The sequence below is a fragment of the Hipposideros armiger genome, unplaced genomic scaffold (genome assembly GCF_001890085.2).
Source record: "Hipposideros armiger isolate ML-2016 unplaced genomic scaffold, ASM189008v1 scaffold_132, whole genome shotgun sequence".
In the NCBI taxonomy this organism is placed as follows: domain Eukaryota; kingdom Metazoa; phylum Chordata; class Mammalia; order Chiroptera; family Hipposideridae; genus Hipposideros; species Hipposideros armiger.
This window is the reverse complement of record NW_017731482.1, coordinates 3,501,606-3,523,215: the sequence shown is the minus strand read 5'-3', so window position 1 is coordinate 3,523,215 and position 21,610 is coordinate 3,501,606. Positions and strand designations below refer to the sequence as shown.

General features: G+C 35.5%; 1 protein-coding gene across 10 annotated transcripts in view; it reads right to left on the bottom strand.

The window, feature by feature from the left end:
- Positions 1 to 21,610, bottom strand: part of EMSY (EMSY transcriptional repressor, BRCA2 interacting) — an 83,496-nt gene that overhangs the window by 10,148 nt on the left and 51,738 nt on the right. For 6 of the 10 annotated variants that reach the window (XM_019649362.1, XM_019649364.1, XM_019649369.1 and 3 more), the window contains 7 exons: positions 18,279 to 18,415; positions 15,679 to 15,852; positions 13,395 to 13,593; positions 5,859 to 6,023; positions 3,969 to 4,124; positions 3,002 to 3,043; positions 473 to 624 (listed from right to left, as the gene is read on the bottom strand). In XM_019649362.1, the coding sequence (XP_019504907.1) occupies positions 473 to 624; positions 3,002 to 3,043; positions 3,969 to 4,124; positions 5,859 to 6,023; positions 13,395 to 13,593; positions 15,679 to 15,852; positions 18,279 to 18,415 (1,025 nt within the window). The remainder of the gene's footprint in view (positions 1 to 472; positions 625 to 3,001; positions 3,044 to 3,968; positions 4,125 to 5,858; positions 6,024 to 13,394; positions 13,594 to 15,678; positions 15,853 to 18,278; positions 18,416 to 21,610) is intronic. The other 4 variants (XM_019649365.1, XM_019649371.1, XM_019649370.1 and 1 more) reach the window with 3 other exon arrangements.

The window sequence follows — 21,610 nt, the reverse complement described above, 5'->3', positions numbered from 1 at the left end:
CCTTAACTGGTTACATATAGTAAAAAAAGTCAAATATTTATTTACCTACTTATTCATAATGTCCTCATCAGGATTCATTATAAAAGCAAAAAGTAAAACAAACAAAAAACCCAGCCACAAACAGCGAAACAAGCCAACTTCTGTTTCATTTAAAAATCTTACCTCAGTGATAAGTTCTTCTATAACAATAAGATACTTAGAAATAGTGACTAAATCTAATGTCATAGATTCATCTAGATAGCTCCATCCTTTGGAAATGTTAAGGATTCACAGAGGATCCAAGAATACTAGTTCTAAATTACTTCCCGTTGTTAAGACTCTCAATTCGTTTTCCTCTCTTCACTCCTCACAGATGAAAGAGCTACACAAACACTCTTTGATTCAGTTATTTCTTCTCTTATGAGATGAAACTGAACCTTATTTCAGGAAAAAGGCAACTACAGAAGGTAGGAAGAAAAAGAAGAGATACAACCTGCTGCATAATGTGGGTGATTGCTCCAGGGGAAGATGCTGGGATGGACTTCACCACCACCGAAGTCTGTGTAGCGGTCTGTGACTGAGCCACGTGCTGGAGCAGGGTCCGCTGGGGCTGGGAAGGCTGTTGGGGCTGGGAGCGATGGCTGACTGAAAATAGAGGAGGTGATGATATTTCTCCAGAAATCACAACAGCATCTGTAACCAGTAGTCATTTTAAACAAATGTCTGTGAGATTGCATCACAGAGAAAGTGTGGTACTGTGAACTAGGAGGCAGAAGACCAGAGCCTGCCCATCTATGAGCTGTGTGACTCTGAGAAAGTCACTTATCTTCTCTGAGACTCTGTGTCCTCATCTGTAAAATGGGAATAACAGAGCTATTATAAGGATGAGATGAGAAATGTATGGGGAAGCACTGTGAAAACTATTACCACAAAAGAGGAACAAACCCTTAGTGACAACCTCCTGTGAGTTGTACTCACTTTCTCCAATGACGTTTACCCCACTAAGGTAACAAAATAATCAGTTAGTTTCTGTAATCAATTCCCAAGCTGATATCTTTAAGGATAGTAAGACAATACAAGTTCTTTAACCTCTTGGTCCCAGTTTCAAAAGCAATACAAAAACCAGAAGCATTCAGTCCTTTATATGAAGTGACATGTCTCACAGCCTTATAGTTCCTAAAGCTGTAAGAGGTCAAGATGATGCTGCAGAAAGAGAACTGGACCGAGAGCCATACCTGGTTTCTGTTACACTCTGCTTCCAACCAGCTATGTAAATCTGAAGAGGTCACGTCACTTAAACTCTATTTAACCTCTAAAACTTAGAGGTTTTGTTTTGTTTGATTTCTGTTTTTTAGTGGGATAATAATTTCTGTTTCTACCTAGAAGGGGACCAGATGAAGTAATGGATTGAAAATGGTCCTTAAATTGTTAAATACAAACATATAAAGTTAACAAAATAATAGAAAAATAGTTCTCTCAAAGTTAGCTCATCTGACAAATGGGTAAGAGTACAGACTGCAATTACCCCACTTCTTATTCTCTTGCTACAAAGGTCCCATGGAGTAAACTATACCTCTACATTGATGTCAATCAATCATCTTTTACCAGCCTCAATTTCAACATTATAAACACTATAAACATTTACCACTTCTTATTCTGCAGAGCTTTTTAAGGAGGGCGCAGCTCACAGTGGCCCATGCGGGGATTGAACCAACAACTCTGGTGTTATCAGAGCCATGCTCTAACCAACTGAGCTAACCACCACCCGTCTACAGAGCTTTAAAGATGCTTATGGTTACTGAAAAACCAACTTTTTGAATCAGACAGAGTAAAACAAATCTGTAATATTGGGTAAGGATTTTGAGAATGTCAAAACTCTCTATAATCCATGATTCTAATGCTCATATATCTTGATCTACAATTTCAAGTAGTAGTGATTTCATACTTGGAAAAGTCACTAGTGAGGTATCAAAGGGTAAGATGATCACTACAAAAATCAATGTAAAAATGCCACTTACGTATTATAAGTACAGAACTTTAAAACTATCTAGTGAAATATAAGCAAGTTTTGTCTATCAGACATTCTATCTATACTCAGAAATGCAGTTTTTCTATTGTTGCTATACACATATCTACATGTGATATAAGAGAGTATAGGCAGGACCATCAATATTCTTTTATAAATGTACTGTAGTATCTTACTGTATTTCACAGTATGCTTTATATGTACATTTTAAACTATGTGAGCTAAAATTTTCTATATGTGCTTAACCAAACTGAAAAAAAAAGGGAGTTAGGGTTTATATCAAAACATTATTGAAATCTTTTACAATATGACTGAATAGGAGAAAAAAACAAATCATACTAATATTAAAATTAAGCAAGCAAATTAATGAAGTTTTTATTGATAAAGCATCATCAGAAATGACATTTGAAAAATAAAGATAATTTCTGATGAAATTATCAGATTATATGGAACACTTCTGTCCATACTAATCTTCATAATTATTACATTAAACTTTTTTATTAAGAAATAAGATAATAGTCATTCAAGGTACTATAAATCTCTTCCGAGTAGTTACCCAGAATGCAGGAAAGTCCAAGAAAAAAAACACCCACTGCAGGATAATACAAGAGGCCAGGGCCAGAAAGTTGGCTTTGAAGTAAAAAAAAAAAAAATGCTCCATGTGGTTGAGGATATGATGGAGGAGGTTATGGAAGGCGGTCACAGAGTGGACATTTGGAAAACAGCTGAAGTGATCTTAACTAGGCCATGTAAACACCATAAAAACAGCAACTTGTTTCTTTAAACAACTCTTACTTTTTCCAATGTCAAACTGCTCATTTCTGAGAAAGAATCCCACTATTCTGCAAAAGGAAAATCTCTCCCTCTCTCTCTCACTGAGTGGAGCTTCCCTTTCCTCTACCAGATCAGAGTAGAGTGCATCCATTTAGGTGGTTCCCCCAAAAAACAATCATCTTTTACCTTTGGTTATACTACAAATGGATGCACACCACTTACCTAGAAGGGGAAAAGTAACCTCTGTCCCCTCATCAGTGCGTTCTGAAAAGGATAAGTAAGGGAAGAAATCATAGGTCTTTTCATCTATTTATTATATCCAGACTATTTCCAGAGGTTAAATACTGATTTCCCCAACATACTGCCCTCGGCTTCATGTAGCTTTCTGCTAAGTATCTCAAAAGAAAGGTGCTAGATGGCTTTCCATAATCTTTAACTGGATTTTCCCTTTTTGGGAATTTTAACCCGTTAGTCTTAATATCTCCTAAAATGATGACAAAGAATTCCTTTTCTGCTTTGGTATTTATATCCTCCAAATATCTGTAACTTTATGTTCTCTTTTAATAGCTGCTTAAGAATGCTTAAGACAGGTGTTCTTTACATGCTGCCTCCTAAGTCATTTCTCCTAACCCCTAATTATTCACATTACTACTCTCTGAACTAGTTCAAACCTCAAGGTAATGAAGTGCCTCAAACAGAAAGCAGTATTCCAGGTGTGGTCTCCCTAGAATATGAGAGAAAGAATCTATTATCCTTCCTTCTCCGCTTCTCCACATATGCCATCCAAAATTCTCATTAGTGTTTTGCTGCCAGACCACATTTTAAACAAATACCTAATTTGCTTTCCACCAGAACTCCTAAGTATTTATAGGAATTGAAAGTTTTCCACATTCTTTTCTTTACATTAAAAAAGGATTGGACTTTATACCTTCTTTCTCCCTTGACCCACCTTCTCTCCCCCAAAACTAAAAATCCAGATGCAGAAAAATATTTATTCTTAGTAAAAGATATTGTATTGATTTTGCCCCTACTCATTAGAGACAGAGTAAATCCCAAGGACAATGTCAATCAGAGCAAACTGGAAAAGCGCTAGAAATAGAAAAAATATATTCTCCCCCACACAACCATCCCATATAATCCCGAAAGGTAGCTCTCCTACCGTAATGCTACTGTTTCGGAGGACACCTACCAGTAGTGATGTATTCAGCAACTAGTTCTGACTCTACCACAGCAATTGATGGACTCTCAGGAGAATGTCTCTTTTCCTGGGTCATCTGAATGGGCACTGCCATCTGACTCAAGTCAATAGTGGGTTGTCTTGGTTTAGATTCCAATTTTTCCTTTACTGCATAAAAAAGTCAGGGGAAAAGTCAACTTTTATTACCAAGTCCCAAAACAAGTACCAAAACCAGAGTTGTCCATGGGAATAATGAACCAGACCTCTGGGGTGCCACACTGGCAGTGACTAAGGAGACAGTGAGTTGGAAAGAAATAGGCAGACTGCTATGCATGGCTATAGAGTCTACAACTTGTGCAACCATACCCAGCAGCCTAGTACGAAGGACTCATATGCAATCAGAGCACAATCCCACCCTATTATCACTAGGCCAGACAGCTGGGTCTGTTTCCCTTGTAGATACTCCCTTTAGAACATTTCCTTTACTCTTTTTCAAGGTAATCCCTGGTATCCTTGAGTGGACCAACCTGAAAACAAAGGGTAAATAAGCAGTACAAAGTACGATTTGTTCTCAGGCACACCTACCCAGAATAGTACAACACAGCGATCAGCTTAATTTGATCTATTAAAAACTTGACATAATATCTAAATAAATATTATAATGTTTTCTGTGACTCTTAAAAAATAAAAATTTTTAGTGTTAGGAAAAAATGGCCTTTCTGTTCCTACAAAAATGTCTTATGGAATGGTCTGAAATCAAGAATGGTTTCCGTGGATAGACTTATTTTTATATCTTATCATTTTTTTTCTACAGAATCTACTTGTTCACTTTCTACCCTCTATAAGGCATTAATGGAAATGGCTGAGTATGTCAAAAACAAGGCTCTGAGGAAACAAATAAGGCCAAAAATAACACCAACATATAGAAAGGTTAACCAAAGACTTACATTAAATGCTAGTATTTTTTGGGTAGTGTAGAGTGGAAGTTACAACAAACAGTAACCAGTAATTAAGTCCACTGAATGATCATTCAGATTATTCCCACAAAGTATATAATGTGACAAAATCAAAATAATCATTTTAACAAAGAAAGTAAAACAAAACCAAAAGAATGCAAAAGTCACCCCACAAGTAGAGAGAACATTGAATAGGAATCAAAAGATGTGAAGTCTCACTCTGCTACTAACCAATTGGGTAACCTCTCTGGATCTCAGTTTATTTATCCATAAAACGAAAGGGTTGGGTGAGATCATCGCTAAGGTCCCTTAAGTACCTGACAGTCTTTGACCCATTATAATAGAAAAGTCAATATTTATAATATAGGTTTGGCCTAGAGTTCATTGAAGATATTTAGTAACTAGAAATACTGATAGGATCTTGTTAAATGAGGATAGCTTTCCATGGAAGCTCACGTGATTAATTATATAAAGAAATATGAAGATAAAATTCAAACCAACTAGAATGCTAGGAAGGGCCGTTCATGGTGTTTTATGACCATAAAACTGCCCCACCCATATCAAGAATGCTGGCAGGGGCCCTTCAATCTGCTACTATTCTGGAATAGAACTGGCTACTGTGCTTTATCTACCTTTCTGCTTAGAAGTGATGGGTCTACTCCTTTCTGTGACAAGAGGCAACAGGATTGTCCATTTTAAGCAGGAGACAGAAAAGAGCTCTTTTTTTTTTCTCCTTTCTACTGACTATATCTATCCTTCAGTAAGTACTCCTGTGCACATCTTAATGAACTGACAAGTAAACAGACTGTACCAATGATTATAGACAAGTCCAGAGGGGGGAAATGTGCTCAAATAATAACAAAGAGAATAGAACAGTGGTAGTATTTTAGCACAACCCATCTCTAGAGATAACATGCTTCATTCAACTGAGCATGTGAATTCATACCTGTTGTCTGTTGGAGTTCTAATAGAGCTTTGATTGTTGAAGTAGCTGATTGTGATTCACTGGATACATCCTGATAAATTATGGTGGGGCTAGTCTCCATTGCAATCTCATGTTCTGACCAATCCTGACGCCGGGAAGCAATTACATGAACTACAGGCTGGGAATCTGTTTTATATTAGTTAAAAAAAAAAAAACCCTATAAACAAAGTTTCTCTTAAAAAAAAAACAACTTGTTTTTTTTTTTAATCTTTGTATTTATTGTAAACTTCATGCTTTATCTCCCCAAGAAGACTTATAAGCCCCCAGAGGGCATAATGTCTTCCATGTCTGTATTCAATTATTCATTCATTCATTGACTCAACAATCTGGGCACCTATATGCCAGAGTCTATATTTGGCAGTGAGGATATAAAGGAGCTCAAAGAATAATCAGAGGATGCTCAAGAAGCACACAATCTGGTTGGGAGACAGACATGTAAAAAGACAAATTACAATTCAATGTGGTAATTGCTGTAATAAATAGATGGGCATTTGTGTAGATGGGTGCATGTTTGTGTAGAGTAAGAACAAAATGCTGTAGGAATCTTATTTTCCCCAACACACCTGAAAATGTGTTCTGTATTACAACCTCAGCATTCAGTCAATAAGTATTGGATGACTTAATTACTGAAAGGAAATCCCGTCTACCGACAATAAGAATGGATAGATGATCTAGAAGCTGCATGATATAATAGGGCACGTGTAACATTTGGAGTTCAAAGTCTTAGGTTACAGCCCCAGCTCTATCAATTATTAGCAAGTTGATGTTTTGGGTCTCAGTATTATTTCTAGAATGGCAACAATAAAATCACCTCTCTACCTCCCAGAATTTCTGAGGATATAATGTAATGATATATGGAAAAGAGCTTTGTAACTGTGAAAGACAATAGAAATGTTAACATTGTTGTGGTGGTGGTGGTGACCTGAAAAAGTCCTCAATTCTAAGACTTTCTGTTAGTTTCAAAATAGATTACAACCCTAATTCAAGGTTTATTATATTCATGCTATACAGGTACACATGTAAATACTAAATGTGCATCAAATCAAGCATCAAATTACTTATTGAGTTTTCCATATTCAGAGTAAGCAGATTGGAGTAGACTATTGTTAAATTTAAACTCCTTTGTCCAAGACACCACGCAGAAAATTATGTAGGATATATAAAGGCATGATACCTACTCCCAAGTTTAGATTATAATGAAGGAGACACAAAAAACATACATATAGCTTTGTATTCTGGGGTAAAAATCTAATGATTAGAGCAAATAAGATACATATATAGAAAGAAAAAGACTACTTTTAATTGGAATGGTCAGTGAAAGCATCACAGAAGAAGGAAAAGAATTCATGTAGCCAAAAAACCAAGAATAAATACAACATAAGTTCAACCTTCTATAAACATATTTTTGAAAACTACAAAGTTGTCCAATAAAATTGGGGCAGGGGAACAACTCTTCAAAAAACAAAAAAAAAAAACAGTCTTCTCAAAGAAAACAAAATCAATATACAATAGATCTGGAATTTTTAATTACCATGAACAAACTATATGCTCCCCTGCAAAAAAACACTGAGCAGAATATATGCCACATGAGGGATGTATAATTTCCATTAAAATTCCCCCAAAATCTAGAAGATTGAAGGACACTATCCTGCAATACCTAATGCCATGTGAAGCATATAACAATTTTTCTTTACTCATTCTAAGTAGATATATAGAATTTAAACTTAGGAGAACTGATTATATTGGGGAATCACCCTTTTTATATAACCTAAGTTCTCAAATTTAAGAAATTCATTGATGATATAAGTACCCCTCGGTTAGGTGAGAGGACCTATAGGCAAAGAATAACTTGGCAACCTAACTCTATATACACTGAAAATCTAGAAGAAAGGATTTCATTCTTAGAAAGATAAGGTGGAAAGAGACTACAAAACAAATTTCCACATGGGAGCACCTATCAGAGACATCACCATAAATAACATCATCCTATAGGGAATGGGGAGATCACTTGTTTTCTTTCTGCCCATCCTCAGAAAGAGTAGCTGACCATCATAAAGTATTACCACAACAACCCCAACAACTGTGAAACATAATGAGTGTGTGAACCTAGATGTGAAAACCATTCCCTGAGTGACTTTCCTCTCTACTTTTGGCTTATGCTTAGTCTGGATAAATCCACTGCCTATTAAGTCTGATGCTAGAGTCAGAGAGCCTGATCTCACAGTACCATTTAATTATGTAGCTTTTGTCTTCTAGATTTTTGGGGAAGTTTAATGGAAATTATACATCCCTGATGTGGCATATATTCTAGTGTGGTTTTTTTTGGTTTTTTTTGGGGGGGGGGGCGGTTACAGTTCATTAATGGTAATTAAAATTTTCAGATCTATTGTATATTGATTTTGTTTTCTTTGGGAAGGCTGTTGTTTCTTTTTGAATGACTTCTCTCTCTCTCTTGAGGATGGTGCCCTGCTGACCCTCAGATATCTTTCCCCACAAGTCATTTAACAAATATTTATGTCTTTACTATAAAATGCCTATATCACACTTTCATAGAATCATGAGACCTTTCAGCTAGAAAGATATAAAAGCTCTTTTCATGCTATTATCAAGCCTAAGCTAAAATCTTCATAACAAATCCCAGCCAGTTTGGGAATTCCAGCACCAAAGAACTCAATACTTTCCAAAACAGTTTCCTTCCATTTCTGCAGTTATGACAATTAGAAAAAAATTTGTATGGAGTGGAAACAGGTCTTCCTGTGACTTCTACCCAATGGTTCTGGTCTCTGTCTATGTGTCCACAAAGACCAACTCTTTTCCCTCCTCCACATCACAGTCCTCAAGATAACTGATGACAGCTCCCGTGTCCCTCCAAATCAACTCAATCCTTATCTTCTCCATGATAAATGTTCTGTCTCCACCAATCATTGCTCATGTGAAATGATTCTCAGATGCCTTAACCCATCTAAACCATCTCTTCTACACTAAACCCAACATGTCTACATCCCTCCTATGATGCAGTATGTGCTTTCCCTCTGAAGTACTGTCACAATACCTATGGTTTTCACAGTATTTAACTGTCTAGATGGCACTGCCAAAAATGTTCCAGAGAATATTAGTTCCTGAAGATGTTCTACAAAAGAAAGGTTCCATGGTCAACAAGTTGGGGAGCATTTTACATTATATTCTACACTCTTCATCTTTCACAATATGTATCAGCACATAATGGCTCTGAAAAGTTCTGCAACAAGTATGCTTTGCTTAACTTGAATTAATTCCTCACTCTTACTATGACTACCCAGATCATGAAGCTTCTGGAAAAATCATCCTAAAAACCAGGTGTGGCCTATTTAAAGCCATGTCTTTATAGGATACATTTTTGTATTTGCCTCAGGCCTTATTCCATCTTAAATCCCCACCCTTGGTTTTGTCTCCTTGCTCTCTTCCATTGTACTTCACATTATCTTGTATTCTACCTAATCCACCTTAAAACTTTTAAGAGTTTTCCACCTACAGAATAAGCAGGTTGGAAACAGACAGAATACAAGAAAATAAACTTTTAATATTTTTTTATTTTTTAAAATCTGAAACCCAATAAGGCTAGCCTATTCCCAAGTGAGGAAGGTAAAAAAAAAAAGATCCAATTAGGAATGAAAGCTTGGGGGCTGTGGAAGATATATGGTCCAATCTTCAGTAAGTGACCCAGGCAAGTATGGTCTTGATCCATTAGGCCTGGTCACCTAATTATCCATCAAGATTTAAAAATACTCCACATGTATACCATTTAAAAAGCCCACCCACGCCAGCCGAGTGGCTCAGTTGGTTAAGAGCTCGCTCAAGGGTGTGAGCTCTGAGCAACAGCGGTTCGAGTCCCAGCACAAGCTGAGCTGCTGCTGAGCTGCCAACAGGTGGTAGGATGGCTCAGCTAAAAAAAAAAAAAAAAAGCCCACCCACAAGGTTAGAGGGAACCTCAGAAAGGAAACAACATTTTGGTCTTGGGCAATAAAAGTGAGTTTATAAGCCTGAAGCTTAACACTATGCCACAGATACTATGGTTACCATTTTGCTATTTGTTCATTCAGTGAAACTTTTACTGAGTGTCTACTTAGTGCTAGTTAATCTCTTTGTAATTATTGGACATATAGAGATGGATATGATCCTTGCCCTTGAAAAGCCAGTAGCCTTGTGGGAAAGAAAAGAATTATTATAAAATAACCAACACAAAAGTAGAAAATAAAATGATCAAAGTAATTCTGGAAGCATAGTGTAGAAAGAATGATGAACCCTCCCATGGTGATCTAGAAAAGTGGTACAATAAAGTGAAGATGAAGGTCTCTATTCTAACCTGCGAGAAGATATTTCAGGAATAAGGTATAGTATAAGGCATAAACTACTCCTTCTTGGGAGTGGGAGATGGTGGGGAAAGTTTAGAAGCTAGAAGCAGAAATCAAGAAATTCTCTTGGCATAAAAGACATCTTTATTCCAGGACTTATGTAAAGGAAGTCACCAGAAAAAAGATCTGAATTCAAGAAAAGGTTGATTCGTTTTTACAGTAAAATGCCAACTATCAAAAAATATAAATAATGAACTTTAGGAAATCATCAACGTATGCTAAAACTAGTTGATAAATGTTAGATGAGGAATATGATGTTTATATAGTCTCAAAGCATCTCCCCACAAATTAATATTAATCTCAAAGGGAAATATGGTAACTTCGTAATGCAAAGAAAGGGGAAGATATCACCTTAGCCAAGTGATCAACACTGAAATCATCAGTATCGGGACAAACTGACATCATGTGCCTCCTGATAAGATAAAACTAAGGGCACAACATCTGTGAAATTCCTGCTGAATCTAATCATGAAAAAAAATCAGACAAAAACAAATTAAAGAATATTCTACAAAGTAACTGATCGAATCTTCCAAAATGTCAAGGTTAAAAAACATAAAGAAAGGCCGAGAGACTATACCAACTTAAAGGAAAACAAAGAGCCCATGACAATTAAATGCAACGAAATGCAATGCTTGATCCTGAAATGGATTGTGGGCTGGGGGGATAAATTATAAAGACATTATTGGACAGTTGATGACATTTGAGTGGATTGTAGATTATACAATCATAGCATTAAATTTCTTAATTTTGATAATTGCATTTTAGTTATGAAAAGACTAACCTTAAGAAATATAAACCTACAAATGTAAGTATTTAGAGGTAAGGTCATAATATCTACAACTTGCTCTCAAATGATTAAGAAATTTAAAAATTATCAACACACGGGGGGAGGAGGGGCAGAAAGAGAAACAACAAAGTCAACAGGATAGGGCAAAATACAAACTAGTGGTAAATCTAGGTAAAGTATATACAGTTCTTATACTCTTCCTGCTATTTCTTTATAAGTTTGAAAGTACATTAAAAGAAAATGTTGCTAAAAGGGAGGTAGCTAAAAACTACAAAAGCAATGTAAAGAAAAAATGGACTGCTATGTGGTGCTTACATTCACAATAGTTATGAGGGCCGGCAGAGTGGCTCAGTAGGTTAAGAGCTCGCTCAAGAGTGTAAGCTCTGAGCAACAGCAGTTCAAGTCCCAATAGTTATGACCCTTCTGTATTTTGAAAAGCAGGATGATGTTAGACTGACTAAAACGTTTACCCCCTTTCTCTTTAAATCATAGTGTATATATATATATATATATATATATATATATATATATATATATATATATAAATATAAATGGACAGCCCCTTGTCTTTGTGAGAATGTACTAAGGAGCTATACAAGGATATGGGGAGAGAGGCAAACGCAGATGATAAAAACTGGCTTTATAGTCAATTATATTAGATATGCTTATTGTGAATTATGAAATGCTTTTATATTACAGAATATTTTAAAAAAATAAACAATGATAGAGAACAAATAAAAATAGATGATGTCATGTATAGTAACAGATTAAAGAGCAGAAAACCTTATACTCACTCAATCACTTCCAAAAATAGCCAAACTTTTGTTCCATTTTTGGAATGAAAACTGAAGACTCACTAATGAAATGATATGTTTGGGAAGTAATGAATGACTTAGAGCTCCCTTAGGATAAGAAGAGCAATTTCAAAAGATAATCTGAGATTATATATATATATATATATATATATATATATATATATATATATATACTTGTTCATGTTCCCCTCTTAACCAACTTGCAAGTTAAATATTTTACATATTTTATAAAATGAGTGCCATATTGTTCGTTAAAATCAACATCTTTATTTACTTCGAATTGATGAATTTTCAAAGACCATTTCAAATGCTACTTCCTTTATGAAACTTTCTCATCCTCACCTCACTGTAGTGTGAACTTACAGCCTTTGGCATTTTTTGGTTTGTTATTTATAAAATTCTTATACTGAAATTGTAATGCATTTTTTTAGCCCCTATTCTAGACGCTAAGCTCCTAGAGGGCAGGAGCTATATTTTACTCAATCTTGTAGGGTCTAGCACAAGGCTTGTACATACTATAAACTAATAATTGTCAGATTGAATTAATGGAATTAGTCACCAATTTGAACCATGTAACACTAATCTGGGAAGGCTCCACTGAAGAGTTAAAATAATAAAATGTTTGCACAATATGAAGAATCTGTATTAGAAAAGTGATAAGAATGTACTCCAGAAAGGATAATGGGAAGGCAGGTGGCGGAAATGGAGTGAAGGAGGAATGATCAAGGGAAGATAAACAGCTTTGCTTAGATGCATCAGAGTACATAAACATAGGCATAATATACTGCCTAACTATAAGGGTGGTTAAAGTAACTGATAGACATGAGTATTAGATTTGTAGAAGGTTCAAAGACTGTGATCATGAGTTTATTCCAAGAGACTTCCTAGAAGAATAATATAATTAAAACAGCACTGAGGACAAAGAGCTTCCCTGCTATGAAATCTGGCTTCATAGCTCCTTCCTGATAGTTAGGAGAGCCATACAATTAACATCTAAACTGGGACACCTTTGAGAGTGAAAGGGAATGCTATTTAATAATTATGCTACAACAGATATAAACTAGGACTTGTCTCATGCAAATTGCAATGCACGGTCCCCCTACTTACAGCCCATTTATAGCCCATCTCTGGCCACCTTGATTCTTTCTCAACGTTCAGCAACAACCACTTCAAATAGTATATTCACTTTCTTGCATACTTCTACTTACCCAAAGCAAACAGGAGGAATCACAGCTATAAGCAGTTTGATAATACCTACCTGTCAAAATCATCATCTAAAGTTTCCCAATTATTTGATGAACATGTCACGCAGGAAAAAATGGCAAGCCTTACTAAAAACAAAACTTCAGCTCATTGGTGGCATAGCAAACAAAAGAAAATAAAATCTAAAGAACTGACAAATCAAAGCATGCATGTATGTTTGAAATCCCTAGATGCAACTATTTTGGAATTAAGGCACTATGTCGGCAGTGATTATAGAAGTCAGAAGTAAAATGGATCTTACCTTGGGAACTTTGGGAGGACTCTGTGGAAGAGGAACTACTATCTGTGTAACTCTGTGTTTCTTCTTTTCCCTCCTGAATAGAAGAATTACCAGCCTCTGCCACCCTGGATGCTTGCTGTAATGTTTCTGTGACCAGCTGCCTTGTTTGTTCACTAACAACTGTAGCTTGAAACGTCACTGGTTTGGGTTTAATAAGAACCTAGAAGGAAAGCAGGAATATACCCAGTTTAAATTTTAGAGCGCTATTTAAAATGTTAAACTTCTAGGTCATGAATAATAATATTTTCCTGACATGGAAAACAGCATTCTGTACATGCTTTGGTCACAGCATTTTTCATCAAAGACTAATTCAATCTATGAATAAATTATAGTCAAGGCTCACACATGTGAGTGGCACATGTCAGACTGCAACAGCCATGATTCTGATAAGAGCCTTTGCCCACTTTTCTCCTTGCCTATAATGACTTCAGGAGTCATTTAACTATCTGTAGGCTATATACAAGCTGAGGGTGGCAGAACAGAAAGCTACAAGGTGCCTAGATTTCCAGTGGAAATTTTGAGTCACAATAACAGCCTAAGATTTCCCCATCTCTGAACATTTATTAACGTAATAAATATAAAACCCAATTTAAGTCACTGTTCTTCAGATTTCTTTTCATTAGCAACCAAATAAAATTCCTAATGGACACGTGCACCAAGCAAACTTACTTGGGACCTAAATCATCTTTGAAGAAATTCCCAGAGGAACAATGATTTAGACAATTATTAGAAGCAACATGGAACATGTTGGTAGATCAACTCCTGGGAAAGGTGAAAACCACAGACACTAAAACAAGTGAAACAGGAAAAAATTTTCAAACTGAACCATTCCATTTCAAAATTTGGACTCAAGGAGTTGACTTCAATTGAGTGCATGGAATAAAAATGTTAACTCACCACATTTATTTTTTATTTCTCCCATATATAAGATTTTAAATGTTTTCAGACTCTATTAAAGTCACCCATTTCCAAGAATTCCAGAATGAAAATATAGGTTATACTATGACTTAGATGACAGAGCAAATGAAATTGTTACAGTTGAAACTTAAAAGACAATTTGGACTTATTTATCATCACAAAACTTATTTGTTTAGATAGTAAACTATATGGCTCTGATTCTAAGAGACTCAATTCTAAAGGCACATTATTAGTTTATAGGTAAATCACTACCTTTTATAAAAATTCTAGTATAGCTTTCCTCAACCAAAGCTAATTGCTTCCTTTGATATTCTCAAACAAGCAGTTAAAAGTATCTGCAAAATAAACAGTAGCCCAGCAACTTAAGAGTAAATCCTGAGTCTCAATTTCCCAGGCAAATTCACAGAAAAGCTCCCTTAGTAGTTGAAAACTGAACAGATCTCTGGTTTCTACATTATTTAGGTTTTAAGTAAAGCAAATTTTATAACAAAATGCTTTCAATGGCCATATTAGCTTATAAAAAGTAAATACTTTTCTTTGAGAGATTCTGAATAGCTACCATTCTCCCTCAACTGTATATTCCTCAAATAATAATATATACGACTTCTGCAAATTTTATTCTAAGGGTATTCTTTTCTCCAATCTTTGCTCATGACATGACACAAATATTTAGATATCAAAAAAAAAAAGAAGTACTGAAGAGTGAAACACAGGTTTTGAAAATAAATGGTAATTATACACATTCAGTCATAACTTTTAACAATCTGACTTTTTTTTAAAAGATTTTACTGGGGAATTGGGGAAGGGGAACAGACAAGTTGCTGTCCTTTTGTTCTTCAGTCTAGTTGTGGACATCGCTTCAGTGGCCCATGTTGGTATTATTATTGTGCTCTTCCCAGGTGAGACAGATCAGTCACCGGCTACTGGACGGCCACTCACCGAGGCTCTTGGCAGCTCATGCCGGCTGCCAGCCGCTCATGCTGGCTGCCAGCCGCTCATGGTAGCTTTACGGCAGCCCATTGCAGCAGAGGCTGCAGCCTATGCCACCGCTGGGGACTCATGGCAGCCCAGCTCCAGGTCAAGCTGTTGTTCACCATCTTAGCTGTAGAGGGCGCAGCATCACTGGCCCTCATGTGGGATCCAAACCAGGGCCCTGCTGCTCAGAGCTGGCAACCCAAGCCCACTCCTAACCAATGCGCCACTCAGCCAGCCCACAATCTGACTTTTTAAAGATTACTGATCTTTTCATTCAAATTTCTACCTTAGAATTTTAGGAATTTAAAATATACCTAAGCCAAGAAAAATCACCATATCTTATATAGCATACCTGTGTTTTCCCTTGCTGCCCATAAACAATTTTTGTTGGGATGATTTTAGCTGCTGGTTGAACTGTGGAACCTATTCCTTTTGGTTGAGTTACAATCATTTTGGTGATGGGTCTTGTAGCAGTGATGATAGCTGGCTTGGCTCCCGTTGGCATTGTCTGAATAGTCTTTTCTCCCTAAATCGAAGTAAGTGAATATGTAAGATTTATATGCATTTAAATGATAAAAACTGTCCTCTCACTGAAAAAAAAATCACAGAAAGACTTGACCAGGATGATGGGAAAAGGACTATAAATTGGGCAACAAAGAACAATGTTTCCAGGTGATCAAAAATCCTAGACTTAGTTGAAATGATCTTAGAAGTCATCTGACTAACTTTTTGTCCAAACAAGGTATTTGGACACCATTTCCTGATGAGTGAATTTAAAAAAAAATTACTCACATAAGAATAATTATACTGTCCCAATCATAGAATACATATATTAAGAGTCAGAAAATTATAGAAGAATATATACTAAAATGTTAAAAATGGTTCTCTATCTAAGAGTTGGGATTATAGGTCTTGCCCCACCCCCACATTCATCTCTATTTTCTAATTTATCTGAAATGAACATTTATGTAATAAAATTACTGTGCATTATACCAATAGCTAAATGTACACATATAAAATAAACTGCCAAAGTTCCCCAAATATAAAATTATAAGGATAAATAGCAGAATATCTATATGAAAAAGTATGGGCAAGAGATGAAATCAGCGAAGATATTAGCATTCTTTCTGAGGTTATATGGGAAAATACAAAGGAAAAACTTAGGGCATTTCTCATGTTTTATTACTATGTTACTAATATCACTTTAGTCTATTAACTAGATAGCTTAAGCCCATTAACTTTTCACCATTTTCTGCATTTTCATCTGGTACTTTATTCTTAAGTATCACTTTATGGTCATTACTTGAACTTAATTAAATTCAAATATAGTAATTTTACTAATTTATTATGATTTTAAAAATTTAGATCCATAAATAAAGAAGAAAGGATCTGAAATTTTTCACCTTATCAGTTTTTCTTAATTTTTAGTCATCGTCATTCAAATATGTGGCTGTCTAAATTTAGCAGCCAATAAAAATAAAGCACCCAGGTGAGCTGGCAAAAAGGTAATCACCGTGAATTTAGAGTTAAATATGATTATAAAAATCACAAGATTAACTATCTGCTGTAATCATCTAAGGAAAACATGAAGTGTCTGCCAATTTCATGAATATTTAACACACACACCCCCTTCACAGCACCATCTCTGGAAAGAGCTCTAGTTTGTTTGCCAAGAGTGCTGGTTTGCAAGTGGGCCTGCCTATCTATTACAATGGCTTGATGGGCCCTGTCCAAGTATAATGACCCATTCAAAGTCAATCAAAACCAACTAGCAGGTTATTTTTTGAAAAAGCTCTTCTGATCACACATCAGAATGTACACATGTGGTGAGGAGGATGGTCTTATATTGTTTTCTGCTTGTTTTACTATAATTTCCTGTATCAAACTACTGCTATTAGGTATGCCTAGGAGCTAGGATTCACACAACTTTAGATCTACATGACTATAGGACCAAGGGTACACGGCATCCCTCTTATATATCAAGTTCTATGAGATTGCAAACCAGACTATAAAGAGTTCTGAAAATCTGAATTCTAACCCTTAATTTTGGCTTACTATGTGAACTCAGACTAGGAACAATCTGTGTTTTCCCACATGATGAAAAAATCTAATGCTGGGCCCCTAACAACATTGTAAAGACTGACACCTAGGAAGCTACGAGAGATCTACTGCAAGGAAGTGTAGCATTCTTTTTTCTAGCAAAGCTGGGACATTAAAAAGCCTCAACAGTTAAGTACCAAAAGTAATAACCATAAAGAAAAAACATTTAATGAGAACTTTCTATGTACCAGGCAGTTCTAAGCACTTTCAAATTAGCTACTAGTTAGTCAACAAACTCACTGGTAGAGCTCATCATCCCTAACATACAAACGAGGAAATTAAGGATAAGAGAAGTAAGTTAGCCAAGGTCAAACTAAGATATACTAAGAGACAAAGCTCAGGTTTATCTAATTTCAAACCTCTTACCTCTTAAAAGCTGCCTATAAATATAAACAAACTACTATAAATAAATCTTTTTTTTTTTAACTAGCTCCGGGGTAAAAATGAAAAAGAGTAACAAATCCCTGTCCATTAACTTAGTCTTAATCCCAAATACTTCTCTTTGCCCAGGTTAGGCCAAATACTAGGTCACTATCTATTGGCCATATGCAGGAATAAAATTATCCTCTGACAGAAATCCCCTGTAGTTAAGCCAGTGGAATCCTCCATCTGGACCAAGCTAAGCATCTAAATCATGGTCATAGGCAACCTGGCTCTAAGCAACATGTTTTAGAAATTACTGTGAAAAATGGCATCAGTGCATGGTGTTTTAACAGTTATTACATCACAGTGGTGGTAAATCAAGCCACTCTGGCCATTATGGGGTTCTGAAGTCCTTAGGCAAATATTTGTACAGCTGGTCTTTAATGTCCTCAGTGGATTGCTGAGACTGCAGTTCAAGCTCTTACTTACTCCAGCATTTAGCAACGTTGTGACAACGTTTTTGCCCGGGAGGCCTTGAATGGTCGTTCCTTTTCCTGTAGTCTTTTGCACAACAATCACATTGGGCTTGGAAGTCATTGGGATTGTAGTGATTTTGGTAGTCGTTCCTTAGAGAAGGGGGGAGAAAAGGAGGCCTGAGTTAGGGACTAGTGATACTTAATTATTTGTTTGTGTTGTACACAATTAATACATGTAATCAATGTCATCCCTAAATGATGTGAAGGCTTGTCGTGAGGATGAAAATGAAGGCTGGGAATAGTAAATTACAAGTTGTCCTAGAATGAGAGAATACTAAGAATTGGCTCTTAACAGTCATCTTTCTGGAATCTGAGGACCTACACACCAAACTCAGAACCTAAAAATATCTCTATCAGTTTCTCCATCAATATTCCTCTCCTGACGAATTAACTGAAACAAATTAGAATCTCTATTTCATGACATATAATTCTCCAAACCCAGTACTTTATCTATGTTACTAGTTTGATGGGAAAATTCTTCAAAAAGACCATAAAAAAGAGGTAGTACTACGTATCAAAGTTCATATAACACCAGACTAGAGAAAATTTATGAAGAGAAATGTCATGAATTTTTGTGTGATCAAAAGACAAAATAAACACTGACTCAGAGACCAAGTCACAAATTAAACATGTGCTCTTATAATCTGCAGCACTCTAAAGAGGATGAAACTCTAATTTATATGTATATTTGTATATTTATATTATATTTACTTATATATTTATATATAAGTATATAAATATATAAATTAGTTTTGTATATATTTATATATAAATATCTAAGAGTTTAATATACATTTATACATATATTAATTTATATTTCCAACACTTAAGATCTACTTAGTAAATCTATATCTACTGATCCAAACATAATCTTTCCCTCCCACCCACATTCTTCCACAATCTGCTTCTCTTGTACTTATGAAACCTATCTATCAAATGTGTACCCTTTGTCTTCTAATTATCCAAGTTGGAAACCCTGGTACAAATCTTCAATTCATGCTTTGTCTTCAATCCATTATCCCCCAACAAAATGAAAGCCTTTTGAGCTCCACACTGTTATCGTTTCATGTCACTGATTCCTTAGTGCATAGCACACAGAGTATGGCAATTACTCAGTAATGAGTATGTAAATGAACTCAATTTATCACCAACATGTATCTTCTTTCACAATGTTATGATGTCAATTCAATAGATAGGCCCTCATCTCTTGGCTTCTCACTACTTTCTTCCTATTTCAAGTTTATCATACAAATTGCTCTAATTGCTCTGATGGTGCCTGTCATGTCAAATATCCTAAAAAAACAAACAAGCAAACAAAAAACGAATCCCATCATATCAAGAATCCAGAATATGTAAAATTGGTTAAAAACCTTCCTAATCCCTCTTTTTTAGTTCCAAATTCCACTTTTGGTTTTTAATATTCTATATGATCTGGCCTTTAATCTACCAATTTGATCTCATTTGTTCCTACTCCAGGATACACACCATAAATTCTAGTCTAACATGTAACGTCTTCACTATGGCTTCCTATTACCTACCACAACTTTTGTGCCTGTAATTCCCTCTGCTTATGAAAACAGGCAAGTCATATTTTTCTTCTATAGGCTTACATATCATTTATCAAAGACTAAGCACAGAAGAGGTACTCATTAAAAATATGACTAATACATTCTCAAGAAGAACAATTAAATAAAATTTTATTCTTTTCTACTGGAAAGCCTTAGCATTCCTTAAGATTTAGAAATAAGATTGTACTAGGAATAAGAATATTGTAGTTAAATGTCAATTTTTGACAATCTTGTTATAATATCTTTATAATACACTGCCATCATCTAATGTCTCATAAGTCTAAGGTAACACACTCAGGTTACATAAAAAAAGCACTTTTATCCATGCACCAAGCTTCACAAATGTTTTTTCCTTTATCTGTGGTCTCTGAATAGGCTGTTAAGAGTTACAAAAACCAAACTGCTTGTTATTCACTTATATCAACTTTAACTCTTAATTAACTCCAATCCCTCATGTGTGATTGATTATGATGCCTCCTTTGACAATACAGCCTTACCTAATTTTGGCTAATAAAACACTTTTTAGAAAGTAAGCATTAAAAACTACCTCAAGGAAATGCAAACCAAGCTTTAACTCTACACCAAAGTACAAGGACTGCTTTTTTGACAAAACTTGCTTAACAAGTGATTTATATCTATAAAAATGTCTAATCCTTTCCATTACAGAGGTGTGTCAATTTATGAGACTGCTGTAAACCAAGTTCACCAGCTTAACAAAATAGGGCGGGAGGGAAGGGATGTTAGAAATAGAAGAAAATGACACAGCATAAGGCAAAGCAAGTACAGCATTATATTAAAATAGAATACAATTTATGACTAGAATTATCAAATTATAAAAGTCTAAAATTCCAGTGAGCATGTTTCTATATCTCAGGTTATACCTAAGTTATACTTAAGACAGTAGTGCTCATTTTTTAAAAAATGTCTTCCCCTATGCTTTCACAGAATTCAGTCTAGAGTTCTTGTGTTCCAACAGAATGTATACAAGTTTAGCATTCTTTACAACAGAGAATGCACCTCACGTACATTCCTATGTATCAACGCACCCAGTCCAGCATCTGGCTCATAGCATATCAGAGAACCCACCTATATACAGTCTTTACTTATAAAGATTCAAGGTACAATGGGTGCACATAACTGTGAATCACATTAGGATCATGGGCTATGATACTGATGCATTCCAGGGATTCCTAGATAAAGAACACTAACTTACTGGCCCAGATTTTACTATTCACAGGTTCTTAAGTCACCCTGACAATCTTGGTCTTTAGGGTAATGTTTTATGTTGTTTTGCTCAAAGAATAAGCAAATAAATGAATGAATTAAAAAGTCCATAAACACTTGGTCTTTGCCTGGACATTGTACTAAAGATTAAGAGAATTAAAATCCAGTTTTGCCACTGTCAAAGGTTCCCATAATGTCCTCAGAGTCAAGATAATGAGTTCACCTCTGAAGGATCCAATCTTCTGCACAAAATACGCATGCTTCTTCAACCAACCCTCAACAACACTCATAAAAAACCTTACATATCTGATAGTTCTCTCTATGTATACACATGTAAGTAAATATTTGACTCTGTAAGATATGAGTTAAATAACTGCAAAAATAGTTATGCCTTCCATTTAAATGCTTATTCCAATAAAAAGAAAAACTTGACCTTTTAAAATGCACTTCAGAAGCATGAAGTTGCCTTCTAGGATATTATACAAAGGAAGAA